The sequence below is a fragment of the Alosa sapidissima genome, chromosome 3 (assembly GCF_018492685.1).
Source record: "Alosa sapidissima isolate fAloSap1 chromosome 3, fAloSap1.pri, whole genome shotgun sequence".
NCBI lineage: Eukaryota > Metazoa > Chordata > Actinopteri > Clupeiformes > Clupeidae > Alosa > Alosa sapidissima.
In genome coordinates this window covers 14,512,767-14,530,293 of record NC_055959.1, presented here as the reverse complement: position 1 = coordinate 14,530,293, position 17,527 = coordinate 14,512,767, and the positions used below count along the sequence as shown (strand labels likewise).

General features: G+C 39.8%; 1 protein-coding gene across 1 annotated transcript; it reads left to right on the top strand.

Annotated features, from left to right (window-relative positions):
- Positions 1-235: 235 nt before the first annotated feature.
- LOC121706274 (transmembrane protein 106B-like) lies at positions 236-16,128 on the top strand. Its single transcript, XM_042087886.1, has 8 exons — positions 236-386; positions 1,050-1,197; positions 8,561-8,624; positions 10,805-10,958; positions 11,651-11,791; positions 12,147-12,190; positions 14,391-14,444; positions 15,554-16,128. The coding sequence occupies exons 2-8, from the start codon at positions 1,056-1,058 to the stop codon at positions 15,669-15,671; spliced, it is 717 nt and encodes a 238-aa protein (XP_041943820.1). The 5' UTR covers positions 236-386; positions 1,050-1,055; the 3' UTR covers positions 15,672-16,128.
- The last annotated feature ends 1,399 nt before the right edge of the window (positions 16,129-17,527 follow it).

Sequence of the window (17,527 nt, the reverse complement as noted above, 5' to 3'; positions counted from 1 at the left end):
GACATTCTACTGAAATAGGGAGGAGGGTTTGGAGATCATGATACCGTGTCCGAAATGTGCATCCATTGCTCAGAAAAATAAGGCTTTGACAAATTCTGGGAAATTCTTGGATTCTGCCATAGACCTCAACGTTAAAAAGAGAGCCCGATCACTGCATAAATGTGCGGGGGCGTGTACTGCTACCCTATTTGCATACATTTCCAGGGACAGGAAATAGCCTCTCATGAAGTATCTTCGTAATCAACCATCTTTGATACAGCGTTGAATGTGTCATCGCCTATGGTCATCGCAGGGGATTGCTTTCCGCCCCACTGAGAGTTGTGCTTGGCGATGTTAGTGTTTTCTTCAACATGAGACCGTCACACTGCAGTATATAGCCTAACTTGGTGAGTAAACAACTCGTTGTAGGCTATTGACAATTGTACCTGCGCACACGAAACTGGCATTGCTGGAAACTGATTTTATTTATTAAAAACTGATCAATATATTAAGTAGGCTTTACATTTGATATGGAATGTAGACCTAAGGTATTGATTCATCTGTAGCCTACTAGAGGGAGAGAGGACGTAATGTTGACAAAAACAGCCTGCTTTTTTCAAATAAACCTTAAGTGTGACAGGAAGCTTTCACGTGACGCATATGCATCCTCACGCGATGTTTACTATCTTGAACCTCAGTAGCCTAGAACTTTGAACTCAGGAGTAGTGACCAATAATCGGTCTATGTACAAGGCACATGAGACATGAATTCTATTCTAATTCTACATGTATTTATTTAAACAACAATATTACCAACATAAAAATAGCCTAGTAAAGGTCTACATAGGAAGGGCAGGCGTTGGCGCTCTCCGCTAGGATGCGCTTTTTGTTGTGCTTGCCGCCAGGCTCAAAATCTATGTCGGCTACAGCGCGCGCGGCACACGTCAGAGTGGCAAAATGCAAAATTAGGTATTTTTCGATGGGACAATTATGTTGCATTGTATAGCTGCTATTAGACTACTCTTATCAGTGACCTAGGGCTCATAGTCTTGTGTCTCATCTTCACTCTAGCGTGGGATGGGGGCCCATCTTAGTCGCAGTGGGGCTGATGACGCCCAGCTCATCTTACCACAGGACAAACAGAGGGCAGAGGGCAAATCTGCCTTCGAAGATACAGTGGACTGCCCCACCTGTCAGGGCACAGGCCGCATCCCGAGAGGTGTGTGTGTGTGTGTGTGTGTGTGTGTGTTGAATACACTGATCTATCTGTCATAGAAAGCCCGCCCCATGCTACCGCTGTCTCGCTATCCGGCAAAAGATTCTTTGGGCGCCGCCATTGGCCGAATACCGGCGCCCATTGACTTACATTGAACAGATGTAAACAAAACCTCAATTATGGTTATGGTTATGGATTTAGCAGACGCCTTTGTCCAAAGCGATTATGTGCTCAAACTAACGCCGCTGACTTATGACAACAACCATTCCACTTTGATACGAAACTACATTTTTGTACAACATTTATCCAGCAAAAATTACAGAATTTGGATCGAGTAATGTGGAGAAATATCGATATTAAGAAAATTGCCGCTGCGTGACGCCGAGTTAATGGCATTTCCCCTTGTCCATGAGTCACGTATAAGAGGTCACATCGGTGACTCATGGTAATTAAGCAATATGTTAGCTGGATGACACGAATATTATAAGATTTTTACCGTAATGTCCAGTGAAATTACATATGTTGTGGCGCTATTGCGCGGCACGGCCAGCAGATGACATCATTGCACTACAGCAACCAGGAACCAGCAATAAACCTAGACACTCGAGATTTTAGGGCCGTTGTCAGCCACAACGCACCATCTGAAAATCTGAATTGTGAAGTAGACCTACTCCATAGTCACGTGTGCCTGTTCATTCATTCCATGTCAATAGAACAAACCAAATTAGAATAGGCTAGTAATGCAATACTACATACAATACATATGTATATGCATGGATATATATATATATATATATATATGTATATATATATATATATATATATATATATACACACACACACACACACACATATATATCACACACACACACACATATATATCACACACACACACACATATATATATATATATACACAGAGAGAGAGAGAGAGAGAGAGAGAGAGAGAGAGAGAGAGAGAGAGAGCAATACAGAACAGGTTGTCGGTCTGAACTGAAGTTAGTGCTGCATGTAAACACACACTTGTCACGCTACATTTATATGTGTATGTATGTAATGTGTGTGTGTGTATGTATGTATGTGTATATATATATATATATATATATATATATATATATTTATACAGAGAGAGAGAGGGCAATACAGAAGAGTTTTTGCTGTATGTAAACACACTTGTCACGCTACATTTATATAAATGCACAAATAGGCTGACACCAGACATAATTTCACTGCATTTCTTACTTCCAGTAACTATATGCATGTGACAATAAACTTCCTTGTATCCTTGTAACAGCTGTGCTGCTACAACCTTGTTACTCTTTGATACAGTGGAATAAACCTATTAAGTGTACCAGTTAATTACTTACATGTACATATGACATGTATGTTGTGTCTTCGATGTCTTGGAACAGGTCTACTAATTCACTACATCAACTGTGTTGGTACACACTTATTGCTCTTTGATACAGTGGCATAAGTACTAAGTACTTGGGCAATTCCATGGAAAATTACGTTTTTTCTAACATCCATAACGCTAATAAAATGTGATGGTATGGTATGATGTGAATGATTACATGAAATTTGAGCATTTGCTATTTTTGGCTGAAGAATGTACATGAGAAAAAATGCACAAAAAATGAATAGTAACATTCACATCATACAAATGCCAAGGCATTTCACTGGCGTTATGGATGTGACAAAGTCCATTTTCCGTGGAATTGCCCACTTACAATTACATATTACATTACATGTTGTGTCATTGGTGTCTTGGAACATGTCTGCAATTACCCTACATACTGTAGTACATGTATCAACTGTGTTATTTATTACTCTTTTGATACAGTGGAATAAACCCATTCAAATAAAGTGTACCAGTTAAGTACTTACATGTACATATTATATCCTGTCAATGATGTCATGCATCCTGTAATTGATGTGTTGAAACATGTCTGCTGTTACACCACACAGTACATGTGAATTAGTAGACCTGTTCCAAGACATCGAAGACACAACATACATGTCATATGTACATGTAAGTAATTAATTGGTACTCTTAATAGGTTTATTCCACTGTATCAAAGAGTAACAAGGTTGTAGCAGCACAGCTGTTACATGTACACTGAAGACAATGAGGCCTTGACTGGAGCTAAGAATGATTTGTATATCAAATCTTTCATGACCAGATTTACCCCATCCAGTCAGCTCTTTGCCTCTGATGAAAATTTAGGCAAATTGGCAACATTTTGTAAAAGCACTCAGTATTACAATGTAACAACTATAGCCTATGTAAGTACCCACAAATACATAATGCAAGTACAATGATAGTACAGTACCTGATAGTACATGTTGTTACACAGGTTGTACCACTGTACCTAATTAGGTAGGTACACTGTAACGGCGACACATTAAAATAAAGTGTTGCCGATGAATTTCCCCAGTAGTGGACAATAAAAACTTGTTGAACAGGTGTGCTGAGCTTTGTTTTTGGCTCTTCAAAGTGTTGTAAGTAAGGTGGTGTAAGCAGCCTATAGGCAGGTGGTGAGACAGGTCAAGAAATATGGTGCAGTGAAACACTATACAGTTGATTTTCAGAAGGTGGTTTAGAGTAGTATAAATTAAATATAAATATGTGCACTGTATTACCTTATAAGAGCAGAATAAATATGGCTATGAATAACAATGTCAGTTGATATTATTTTAAATGTTGGTGACACTACATTAATAAGGAGAATAACAATAATAAACAATAATGTGAATGCAATATCAATGGGCAATAAATGCAAATCAACAAATACTATAACATACAAACAATGACTCAGAACAGCCTAAGTGCATGGTGAACAAATATGTCTTTACACCCCTGTTGACAGGTGCATGCAAAAACACAGAAAGCAGACAAGGATTTTGTTTTTATAACACATGTAATAAGTAATGAACATTTGAAGATGTATTGTTTTGTTCTTCTAACATCAATAGTAGTTGTTCAGAGGTTGTAACATAATGATAAATACATGCTGCCTGTCACATTATGAATATATACCCTGTCTTGTCTTGCACATCAGAAGCAGCAGCACTATGCTATTACATCGTTCACCGTAGGGACTAGTATGAGGGAGACTGAGTTGCCAATCTCTCTTAACAGGTCCTGCATCATATCTACAAATATCTGTTCTGCTCTGCACAAACATAAGCAGGGTCTGATTTAGCGTGGCAGAGTGCTGATTGACAATAACATGGTTCCCTGCTGTGTTTGGTGGATTCCCATTGATGTTTGTGCATTCTGTTTGACTGTACATTTTATGTGTGGCATCTCATTCCTCAGTTGTCTAACATGTTTTCTGACGGCCACTGATTGCATTAGCAGCTGAAAGACCAACTTGTAACAAGGTCCCAATTGTGGATACACCCATTAACAGTCCTTGCGACCAATGACATCTGGATCAACTACAAACTTTTGATTGATTTTCAACAATGAACAATTAGTTCAGTGTAATATGTTCAGCTCTCTCCCCCATCTTAATAAGTCAACATTATATGATATGACCCTATTTTTACATTATAGCCTACATATGTTATAGCCTAACCCTTATCTATAGGTGACTGATGAGATTCATGTTAGCATATATTCATTGGCGCCACAATTAATATTGGAGCTATTTCACTGTCGCAGACCCAGACGTGCTTGGTAGCCTAGTAGTCATAGGCCAACATGAGACTTAAGCCCCCGTGTCGTCATGACTTAGGTTAGCCTATGTTCTTACTGTTGTTATTATCTGTAGAATAAATCACCACAAACACACGCGACTGTAGCCTATTGGCTTCTTCTGTAGCCTACCCGGCTTGCGCAGCGTGGCTAACAACGCCCATAAAACAATTGTAACCGTCGGCTCCTCGAGGCTTATTACTTAAACGAAGTTACAGCAGCTATTAGGCCCGAGGTGCAGTGAAATGGCGTCATCTGGTGATCATACAATTCACTCGCTATTAGACCCGAAGTGCAGGAGAAGTGGATATTCAACCACGCCATCCTTCAGGTCGCAGCGAAACGTATGTGTACTTTATGTGCTGTGTCATGCTGCCATCTAGTGGTTGTGGAATATTTAACACCCATTATAGTTCTGGGAATAGATGTGCCCTCGAATAAATGTTTTACTTTGTTACAAATTATTTGGGTAATCCATCTGATAAATTGTGTTTTTCTTTTTATACTTCGTACCTTTATAAATTAAAGTGTATCATGAAGGTACCTTTTTCAATGTCATTACTCTGACATTCGACATTAGTCGACCATAAATTTGGGCAATGGGCACATTGTTAGGGGTTGACACTTTGCATAAGATTTCTCCACATTACTTGATCCAAATTCTGTGATTTTTGTTGTATAAATGTTGTACAATTATGTAGTTTCGTATCAAAGTGGAATGGTTGTTTACATAAGTCAGCGGCGTTAGTTTGAGCACATAATTGACGTTTTGTTTACATGTATTCAATGTAAGTCAATGGGAGCCGGAAATCCATAAATAGCGGCGTCCAAAGAATCTTTTGCCGGATAGCGAGACAGCGGTCCCCATGCTGGGTAAACGATTGTGATAGGGAGGGAAAGTAATCTCATCGCCATCTAGTGGTTGCGTTCCTAGAGTTTAGCGGAGTGGATGGGATTCTTTTTTTAGAAAAAATATATCTCGGTGCACATTGGGATCTTAATTTAATGCCTTCCATATGTTAGGCACTGGGGTCCCCTCTATTGCTTCAAGTGGTCATACCTTATTTTTAGGATCAGTTGAATTGTTTTGAGTTTTTGTCGTAACATGGTGATAAGGAACTACAGCTGCATGTGACGTCACATGTTTGGGCGCTTATGCTGCTTTCGAGATGTCTCGTAAATCATCGTACACTCACCCGTACAACATGTACCAATGACTGGCTTTAGGAACGCCTTTCTCTCGAGCCACGAGGGGCATTAGCAGGAGGCTAGTCGTTGTTATTGTTTTGTGCTACATGTAGCCTCTAGCTAAACGGCTGGAAAACAAATTGTTACATTGTATTGCAGGCACAGCAAGACCGTGCAATGCATGAATTGGTGACCGGATTGAAGCAGCAATGTAATCTAGTGTGTAAGAGCATTACATCAACTTTAACATGACCAACACAGTACATATGCAAAAAAAATACATGCCATCTCATCTCAACTATGGGCGCAGCCATGTTTGTTATAAGGTCGTACGTCCACCTCGGGGTACCCTCAAGTACTCCGAGGTAAAGTGGGCGTGCCTGCCCAAAATGGCGCAAGAAAGCTGGGTAATTTACATTTTCCAACTCGGGCAGCGGATTTACGAGACATTTATGAGACATCTCGAAAGCAGCATTAATCTCTAACTGATCAATACGCAATTTGCTTAACTGGCTTAACATATTTTTGTAATAACGGAACGTGATGTAAACCACGTGGTGATAACCTTTATGTCAGGATAACTGGTGTTGTGCTTCTACTCACATGAAGAGCTAGCTGTAAGTGTTAAGTGTAAATGCTAACCAGGCTAATAAACAAACCATGCTACCATGAGTAACGTTGAAGGGTAAAGTCACGTGACTTCTTTTGTAGTTCGTTTATGAAACAAAAGGAGCAATTTCGATTTTCTTAAATAAGGCAAAATAGGGTCTGACATTTTCACAGTTAGAATATTATTACTGTATAGACACTGAAACATATTTTTGGTGGATAACATCGCTGATTTGGCTTCACAATATTTTTTTTGAAATAGGTCTATGGGACTTAACATTGGAGCTGATCTCCGATAGGAACGCAACCACTTGGGGCGCTGGTTTTCACTTTCCCTCCCTATTGGTGCCTGGGTTTTTGTAACAATAGGCGTGTTCGACTTGAGGCAGATCTGTGCAGATCTGACTTGATGTGATGCATGCTGGGTTGAACACAATGCATACTGGGATGGACGCAATGCTTGCTGGTCAGAAATTCTGTCCGACTTTTGTCAGCCGGGGAGGGACTTACCACCGTGACACCATGTCACATGACCTTAAAATATCGCGGGAGTCTTAGCCTGCAGACAGATCTTGCAGTTGCCTTCCACGAGCTGCACGAGCTAAAACACGCCCTCATGACGTCAGTTCAAAGACGTGATAGGGCCATTTGGGAGGAATGTCCTCATGACGATTTTGACGGTAGTCTCATGCCGCTTCCTTATGTTGGAATATGCGAAAATAAACAGAAATCGAAGGGATACCTTCTTATACGTGATTTCTGCAACAATGGTAGGCTAGCCTACTGAAAACGTTTGGATATTCTGTTATTTTCTGCTGTTGGCTAAATAGATAGACACACATATAGGGGAAACACTTGATATTGAATTTATGTGCTACAATTCAGGCCTGTTAACTGTATGACAACAGTGGTTTATTTAAACTACATCATAAGAATTTATTTTGTCAGTCATTATGCTCATTTTAATGTTCATTTTAAAGTTCTGCTGTGTTTATTGCAAACAACATTCCGCGATATCTCCCGCGATGTCTCCCGCGAGTCACGTCAGGCAGACTGTAGCCTGTCTGTCCGGGATGAGCTGCCCTCTGTTGTAGCTCCTCCCGGCTAGCCTCTGAAGATCACGTTTACATAGAAAGCAAGACCAAGTCAGACTAAGTCGAAGTCGAACACGCCTATTGCTAATTCAAATATGCTAACAGGTTTTTCTGGGTTCACCCAGGCTACTAGCCTGGCGGGCCATCCTATATCATTGAAATGTATAGTCTGGAATCGAACCATTCACCTCGCTTAATCCAAAGGGCGGGCAGAGAATTGTCTTTCAAACTGCCTAGGCATGCAATAGGCCAGCGCTACGACCATATCCGTATCCGGTCGGCAAAACGGCAAATACATCCTTCTTGGAAAGGAATGACTTAAGTGCATTGTGTTGCTCAACTTTCAAAGAAAAGCACAAGTCCAACTCCTCCAAAGTTGACGCCAACGCCGATTCAAACAACCGCTCTTCGTTCGCCATAGCCACCTTCCTTGTTGTTCACCGTCGCAGGACTGTCGTTATCCTGTTAAGCCCGTCTTAAGACTCTCTAACAAAATAGAGCGCTGTGATTGGATGAAGTCCACGGCGTCAGCCAACAGAAATCCCTATGGTTTGATACTAGACGTACAGGCTGAGCAAATTAATTTGCCGCCGCTAGGGTGCGTCTAGATTTCTAGGCTACCAGGCTACTCCTTATCCCTGATAATGACATCTTTTGGTGTGGTGTGACAAACCCACAACACATATTTATTTTTGGTTTACAGGGACTTTTCCTAGAAATTGATTTCTTCTTCTAAAATGGCTTGAGCTCTTTAATGTTTATTGTATATTCAGGTCAAGAGAACAAATTGGTAGCAGTGATACCATGCACAGACCAGAGACTTAAGCCAAGACACACGTGAGTTAACATCAGTCTCTGTCGATATGTGTGTGTGTGTGCACGCGTCTGTGTATGTGTTTTTTTTATATGTGTGTGCAGGCGCGCCTGCAGGTGTACGTCCGTACGCACTGTGCGTACCATCAGGCTCTACAACGAGAGAAAAGTTCCCTGTGTATGTGTGTGTATTCACACCAAATTGGCCCACCATACCTTCCCAACTATGCACAGTATCCCATTAGCTGCCATCAGGCTATTTACAATTTTCTATTACGTAACTTAGTGAACACTTTGTTTGATCAGGAGACACAACACGCATGCAGGCACGTAGGCTACTTGTTTTCTTTTACTCGGCTATCTATATATGGTTATCAGCACACAATGTTGAGCTAATTAACTAATTCAATACACATGATGGATCACAAGTTTAAACAACAGAAAGTATGGAGGCAGCAAAGCTAGAGGAGTTATTCCAGATGGGCAAGAACAAGGTAGGCAATTGGTGTGCTTGTCAGAACGTTAGACTGCATTACAGCCAGATGTCAAGAACAAAACAAGGTAACTTTAGCCTGTATAGGGCTGTATCAAGTTGTCCAAATGAATAGGTCATAGTAGACGTTGTTGTTGTATTATTGCATGTGGATGTTGTTATGCTATGTAGGCTAATTTTTTGCTGACCAATGCACGGCTAAACCGGGAAACGGACAAATATTGTCCACGCGTATTTTTGCGGGGGGCGATGGGTCGGGAGTGCGTACCATAGCATTAATTCCTGCAGGCGCCCCTGTGTGTGTGTGTTAATTTGTAGACCGAACTGATAAAAGTGTAAGAACAGCAATCAGAACGTTGTAGTGTAATATTGATTATGATTATATACCGTCAGGGTTGGGTAGTAACGGATTACATGTAATCTGGATTATCAGATTACAAAAATCAAGTAACTATAATCAGCCCAGATTACAATAAAAAAATGTGTAATCAGATTACAGTTACATTGTTGGGGATTACCTGATTACATTTTATCATGCAAACAATGCAACTTTTTTATGATAGCCTAGCTATCTTTTAATTTGACAAGCTTCGGGCTTGCCGGTTCAATCCCCGACCAGTAGAAAAAATGTGGGCGGGGGAAGTGGTTGAGCACTGCTCTCCCATGCCCACATCCACGGCTGAAGTGCCCTTGAGTAAGGCACCTAACCCCTCACTGATCCCGAGCGCCGCTGTGGCAGACAACTCACTGCTCCGGGTTGGTGTGTGCTTCACCTCACTGTGTGCTCATTGTGTGCTTCACTAATTCACGGATTGGGAGACCAAATTTCCCTCACGGGATCAAAAGAGTATCTATACTTACTTACTAACTTATTTACTATTGGGGCAGGTCTCTCGGCACACTGCCTGATCTTTTCCTCCTAATCTTAATACAGCCTCGTGTTTTAGTGTTACCGTTTACTTTGAGAAAGTCACCAGGTCCCCCTGGTTGAAAAACAAAGGAATAATTTTCTCACCCCCACAATTGAAATGGACATGGTGTCATTCAATCTCAGGCCATGTCCCTGGGTCAAAAAAATCCAACGAAAGCTAAATTCATTGTCCAGGTGTGCCCTTATAAAGGTTAAGCTGAGTTGTGCATGTTTGGAGAATAGTGATCCATGATCACATCCATGACGACTAAGTGATCAATTTTGGGATGGGGTGAAAATTTCAACCACAAAAACACCACCCCCAAAGTGGAGAATAGCTATAGAGATGTATTCGTTTTGGGTGTTTTTCAGACAAATGGACCTGGTGACCTCAAAGTAAATGGTAACACTAAAACAAGGGGCTACATTAAGATTTTTGGAGGAAAAGATCAGTTAATTCACACAGGAATGCTTTACTCAGTGCAAAGAGATTTCTTAGATGTAATGAAATAATAAAGAGAAAGAATGAGAATTCTTTCATCAATTCAGTGGTGGTGTCTTTTACTTAAGGGACATATTTATTGTAATCTAAAAGTAATCCTAAAGTAATCAGATTACGTTACATGTTTTTGGTAATCCAACTGATTACATTACTGATTACAAAAATTGCCGTGTAATTTGTAGTCAGTAATGGATTACATTTCAAAGTAATCTGACCCAACCCTGTATACCGTATAGTTAAACAATATTGTACAGACTATATCTTTAAAAATTGTACATGTTTGTTTTTTAACTCCACAGGAAGCAATATGTATGTGTGTCAGTCGGGCTGTGTCTGCTCTTCAGTGGACTCGTCCTCTTTTTCCTGTTCCCCCGCAGTGTGACTCTCTCAGAGTTAGCCTTTCAGTCTGCCTATGTGGCTTTCACACCAAAGGCCGTCAATATCACCGTCCATGTGCGTATATTGTCAAAGTGTAATTCAGATTCAGTGGAACAGCATTTTGTTAAACCATACTATAACTTAGGTTTCATAAAAGGAACATTTGTTGGGGTCATGGACGCCCATAAGCTATGAGGTTCTTATCCAGAATTCCATGATATCCATGGAATTTATTTTAATAAATAATACATTTCTTTGTAAGTACACAAACTTCATCAAAGTAACTTAAACATCACACTCTCTTAAACATAATTAATGTAAAGTAATTAACATTAAGAAACAATGAACAGTAATGATTCATTGATTGAACAGACAATTTATTTGCTAACAAACCATTCATTTGAGGATAGACAAACATTACATAATAATAAATGATGCCCTAAGTACTTTATTAATGTTTGCTAGTCATACAAATCTCAGCTAAAGGAACCATCACATTTTTATATCTTTTGTCATGGTAGGATTTTATTTCTGGAGTATGATTGAATTTGTGTGTTAAATTCAATTCATTTTTACACAACACTGTAAATGATAGCATGTAGTATTATTTTAGGCTCGGCCTCTTCGGTACTTTTCTACCTTTTGAGTTTGAGCTTTAGTGTTTTGAAATTCATTTTTATAATATCTATTTGCAAATGCAGTTGAACAAGCACTGTCACTCATCACATAATCATGGCTGATGGCTGTGATGCTCTGTTCTGTTGCAGAACACCTTGAATATCAGCAATGATAACTTTGCAGTGGTGAAGGCCTCACACCTTGGAGTGCAGGTTTTCTATATGGACACGGTTGTCGGCTCAGCTAGTGATGCCAATGTAACAACCATCCTACCACGATCTGGGGGAAAAGTAAGCTGTGTGTGTGTATGTGTGAGTGCCTGCATGTGTTTGTGTGTGAGTGCATGCGTGCGTTTGTGTGTCTGACTGATGTCCATGTCTACTGCCTCTAAGTAACAAAATACATTAACAACTAGTATTAAGGTAACATACTGTATGAAGTTCTGCATTGTGAAATGGCTTTTCACTCAAAAGGGTCATCTTAAACCTGTTTGTGCTTGAATAGGCAACTTACTGCACTTGACTTAATCCTAGGAGAGTCAACATTGTTTATCCTTTTAGTCCATACAATCTTTTCATTAAAGATTAAGGACTTCCCACAGAATGTGCTGACTTCACAACTCTGCTACTCTTTTCTTTCCCACAGCTCTCTTTCAAGATTCTTGTCAGTCTGACCGACGATGGGCTGATGTAAGTTGTAAAAATGATCAAATAGAGATCGTTTTGTCAAGAGTCATGAAACTATGGGTCTTAGCTGTGTGTGGATCTCTTGTATTCTACTTATTGTGATTTTTTCAGGCTGATCAATTCAATGAGGCAGCACCAAAAAAGTTCATATGATATTAATTGGCTTTCATCTGTGTACCTCTTTCATCATGACTTGGTCACGGTCTCATGTGTAAACAGATTTCTTCTGCAAAGATGCGCTCACTCATCAAAATCATAGACAGTAAAAGAAACACATTTTATTTTGCATCCTTGCTTTTAAAGGGAATGGCAGATGTCACTCTCATTGGTTTAATGGATGTTACGCCTAAAACACACCCATGACTAATTAAGAAAAATAAGAGCAACCCTTTTAATCTATGCACCTGGCGCAGATTTGCAGCCATCTTGAATTTAGTCACGGTAATTCGAGCGACGAGTAAGAATGAACAGGTATGATAAGGGATCAGATTCCAAAAATAATTCTGTGGAAATGCATGGATTCCAGTTGCTGCTACTGGAAGAAACTGGAATCCATGCATTTCCACTGAATTATTTTTGGAATCTGATCCCTTATCATACCTGTTCATTCTTACTCGTCGCTCGACTTATCGTGACTAAATTCAAGATGGCTGCAAACACTAAACTTCGTGAAGATATGGACTGTGTCTCAAATCGCGTACTTCTGCACTTACAATACCTAATTTGAGTGCATGAGGGTGTTCACACTGAAAATTCCAACGACACGAAGGGCGCTGCAAGTTCCCGGATGGTGCACTCATAACGGTCAAAAAGCTGAGTGTGCAACGCTGGACACTTTTCGCCCTTAACGGACGCCATCTTGGCCAAATAGCGGAAGGGGAGGGAGCGTTTTCAAACTCGTGGTAATCGCGGTTGAGAAAGCTGAAGCAGCAGCAGTGGAAAACAGACTTTACGGAGGTACAAGCAAGTTATAACATAAACGGTTCATGTTTTGACACAGTATGACCATGTCACTGTCGAATTGAGGACGCCAATAAAGTTATATTAAAATGTTTGCGATCGTCATTTCTGTGAAGTGCACGGAGTTAGTGTTTGATATGAGACAATACTATTTTGTTAAAATTTGCGCACTCCGCCAGTAAGCACACAGTGCACATAGTGTACTACACAAAAGTGTACTCACATAAGTACACCAATTGAGACAGACTCACAGTCTGTATAAATCGTCTTGTAAGTAAACTACCAGTGCTTTTTCAAAGTTCTCAATGTCTCGTTTTAAATGTCAGGGCCCTCGGAAGTCTACCAATTAAGTGTGGAGATACATTGAGCCTCGTAAATGGTGTAAAACAGTGATTTATTTGCATGGCTAGCCCGATGCAAAGCACCACCATTGAAAAAGCTGTTGGTAGCATCGGCTAACTAGCGCCAGATTTTGGAGTGCAGGGGACAAGCCGAGATGGGCTATGAGACATACGTTCACACTCGGTATCATGTTTCAACACACTTTAGGTCAATATCACACCGGAATTCCCCTTCAAACAGGAAAAAATGTGAAACAAAACAATTTACTTGACTCTTTTAAAGAGTTTTTTTTATTGGATGCTGAGAGCAGAGAGGATCTAGATACATAAATTGTTGGATCTGTCCTGCTATCAGGGTTCCCACTCTAAGTCAAATGTAAAATTCCATGACTTCCCTGACTTTTCCTGACAAAAAAACTGAAATTCCATGACCTACTATATAATGAATCAAAGCAATAAAGCTAATAACCAGATATACACAATTCTGCGGGGAAATATATCTGTATGTATTTTGGCTAATCAATTTTAAACTGCTACATAAATTAATTCCCTGATATTCCATGACTTTGCCCCAGGAATGATCAAATTCCCTGACTTTCCATATCTGGAATAGACTTTCTGGTTATTCTATATTGGTGCAGTTGTCCTGTTCTGGAGAGTGTCATGAGGAGGTGATGTACAAATGAAGGCTTTTTAAGGTTGGCTACAATGTGCTATCATCCTCTTCAGCAGATGTTAGTAGTATTTTGATCAGTCCCTGTATGGACAATAGTTAGAGCCTATGTTCTCCCAGTTCTCACCAAAAAAAACAGTGTTTGAGTTTTGTTATTTAGATGAGAGTGAGATTAACATTACAGTCATTCAGACTCTCAACACATTGCATCTGTCTCTCACATTCACAGTACTTACTGCAAGTCTCCGTCCACGAAGATTCACATCATATTTCTGAGAATTCAGTAAGTAACACAGTGAATTTGGGTCTGTCTCCAGTGTCCCAATATCAATGTCTACATTGAATTTCCCCTTGGGGATCAATAAAGTATCTATCTATCTATCTATCTATCTATCTATCTATCTATCTATCTATCTATCTATCTAATCATTCAGAAGACCTAAATGGATGTGTATGCCCATGATTTTTAGTGTTGTAGTATCTGATGCATAATAAAGCTATACAACATGCTCAATACTCCACAATAACTTGCAAAGTTCTCAGCACCTTTTTTGGTAACACTTTACAGTAAGGGTACATGAATGAATTAATGAATGATTTATGTATTACTTCATTCCTTTATATCTTATGAATCATCAGGAATTTACATGAGTCCATAGTCTCTCATTCATGACCTCATGCAAGAACAACACATCAACTAAAGCATTAGGTATGGTGGGTACATCATTATGATTTTATTATTTATTAAGCATGATTACATGAATTTAAGGTTAATTGTTCATGAGTTCATCGTGTCTGTGGCCCCTCAAGTAAAGTGATGAATAATTACGTGTTTAGAAAACTGCAAAGTTGTGTTCAAAACAGAATTTGAGCAGTGATGACCACATTTTTGGCAGAAAGTATGATCATGCATAATAAATCATAATTCTTAATGATGTGCCTACTGTACCTAATGCTTTAGGTGATGTGTTGTTCATGTAGGTCACGAATGACAGACTGAACTCATTTCAATTAGATAGATAGATAGATAGATAGATACTTTATTGATCCCCAGGGGAAATTCAAGACAAATTCAATTCCTGATGATTCATCAGATATTAAGGAATACATATACTAATACATAAATCATGAATTAATTCATGCATGAATTAATGCTAATTTATGTACCCTTACTGAGTGTAAAGTGTTACCCTTTTAAAAAAACATGGAATAGGGCAACTGTCTTCTTTTACTTTTTTTAAAGCTCATTTCAGTATCATACCAATGTACATATCAATTTGCAATCATACAAATGTAGTAATTTAGTTAGGTAGTCCACAAACCACTAATCATCATCACTAATTTTGTTTAATGAAATCTTACTAAACTTGTCTACCTGTCTTAATTTTCCAGGGTGTCCATGACCGTGTACTATTTGGCCCACTTTGAGCAGGTTTCCTTGGACACGTTTGAGTATTTAGACTGTGGGACTAACAGCACCACACCCCATGTGTTTAACGCCAGCCAGTGAGGAGCCAGCAGCTAACTCATAATCTGGTTGCATTCCAAGTCTACAGGTGCTTCTGCATCATTGATTTGAAGTTTGATTCAAATAGATAGCACAACCCCTTCATGTATAGATAGCTTTTGCTATCTGAAAACGCATTAAAGTTGTTTCTGTTTTTTGATTTGTAGCCTGCAATAGGAAATACAGTATTTGATCTTAGGAAGTGACAGTTATTCATGTGACTTGCCTTGTTGAATTTGCACTAAATTTCTTTATATGCACTATAAATGGAGGAACAAGGTAATTTCCTTGTTTCTCTCGCAGCTTTACTTTGTATAGTTTAAACTTGCCTTCACGCTCATGTCAGAGCAGGCCACCACGAATGAAGTACTGAGCTCTTTATAGCACACCACAAGATTTCAATGTTTCTTTGTCTCCCTTGTCAGACAAAATAAAGACATCTTTTTGTGGTGTTGTGTAACTGGGTCTTGGGCTGTCAAATAACTCCACCTCCTACACAGAGATCTTCTTCATCTCATCTCAAAGGAAACATTTACATTTATTCATTGAGCAGATGCTTTTATCCAAAGCGATCGCAATTATATTACAAAGACCATTCTCCCCAGAGCAACTCGGGGTTAAGTGCCTTGCTCAAGGGCACAATGGTGGAAGTAGAGAAATGAACCCACAACTTTTGAGGCCACTGCCCAACCATCCCAGCTCCTTAGCCACTATGCTACCACAAACCTATGACTGTCAGGCAAGGAGTGGTAGTCAACACTTCAAATATTTTAGCTTGACTCTTCAGAGGTACCTCACGGTATTTGATGCAAGATTTAGCACCTTCAAGGTTATGGAAGATCTCATATTAGTGCCCTGATCAAGAAACATACAACTCTAAGGGCCCTATTTTGACAATCAGAAACGCAGCGTATTCTTATCACGACACAAAGTTTATTCCTATCTTACTTAGGTTTTTTTATTCAGTTGTTCGGACATTATTGGGGTAAGTGTTGCTTTTTTCAGGCTGTTTTCGATGGTAACCCATTGTCAGTCAATAGTGAAAGTAATTAACTATAACTGCTTTGTCCTTGACTATGACACCACGGTGAAGTTAGTTTCACTTTGCCTATGAGTTCAAATAATACACTAGTGCAGATGCGTGTAGGCTATATACTCTGCAAGGTTTTAGTAAAAGCATGGTTTAGTGGGATACCTGTTCCATACATCTTGCATGCAAGCAGATTTCTTCAAATGCGCAGCGGACTATGAAAATACCGATGCGCTGTTTGAAGTTGCGCTGCTTGCTGTTCAATAGAATGACAGATGTGATATTCATTCATTCAAAACACACCCGTGACTGATTAAGAAACAAGACCAACCTTTTTGCGCCGGGCGCCGACGTTTGATAACAAAACCACCTTCAATGTGGTCGTTTTAGATTGCCAAGATAGGGCCTATTACCCACAGAAACTCAGGGCCAAATGTACTAACACTTTTGCACCCACTTCAGGCGTATTTGTTTCGCAACGTGCGTGTAAAATTGCGAGGTACAGGCCGCACAGATATTAAAGCGCAAACTGCCTGTCGTGGAGAGGGAGTTAAGTCATTTAGAGACGAGTGACCGTCGCAGGAAGTGCATCATAACAAAGGGACGCCAGACCCTCTTGTAACGCTGTATTCTCCCAGAGCCCGATCACTCCCTATTAACTCCATTGTACCTGCAATCTGCTGCAGTTCCGCTAGGGGCGATCACAAATAAGTGCAAAAACAATGGGGGTCTATGGAGCTAGACGGCTAAATGCGTCTCTTTCACCTGGTTGTCGTTGAAAAATCGAAGATTGGATTGTGGTTTCTGCAAGATCGATATGGATTATAGG

Coding starts and splice junctions, on each gene's coding strand:
- LOC121706274 (XM_042087886.1), top strand. CDS start 1,056: ATGGGGGCCCATCTTAGTCGCAGTGGGGCTGATGACGCCCAGCTCATC. Junction 8,625..10,804: donor AGACTTAAGCCAAGACACAC/GTGAGTTAACAT, acceptor TTAACTCCACAG/GAAGCAATATGTATGTGTGT. Junction 11,792..12,146: donor TACCACGATCTGGGGGAAAA/GTAAGCTGTGTG, acceptor TCTTTCCCACAG/CTCTCTTTCAAGATTCTTGT.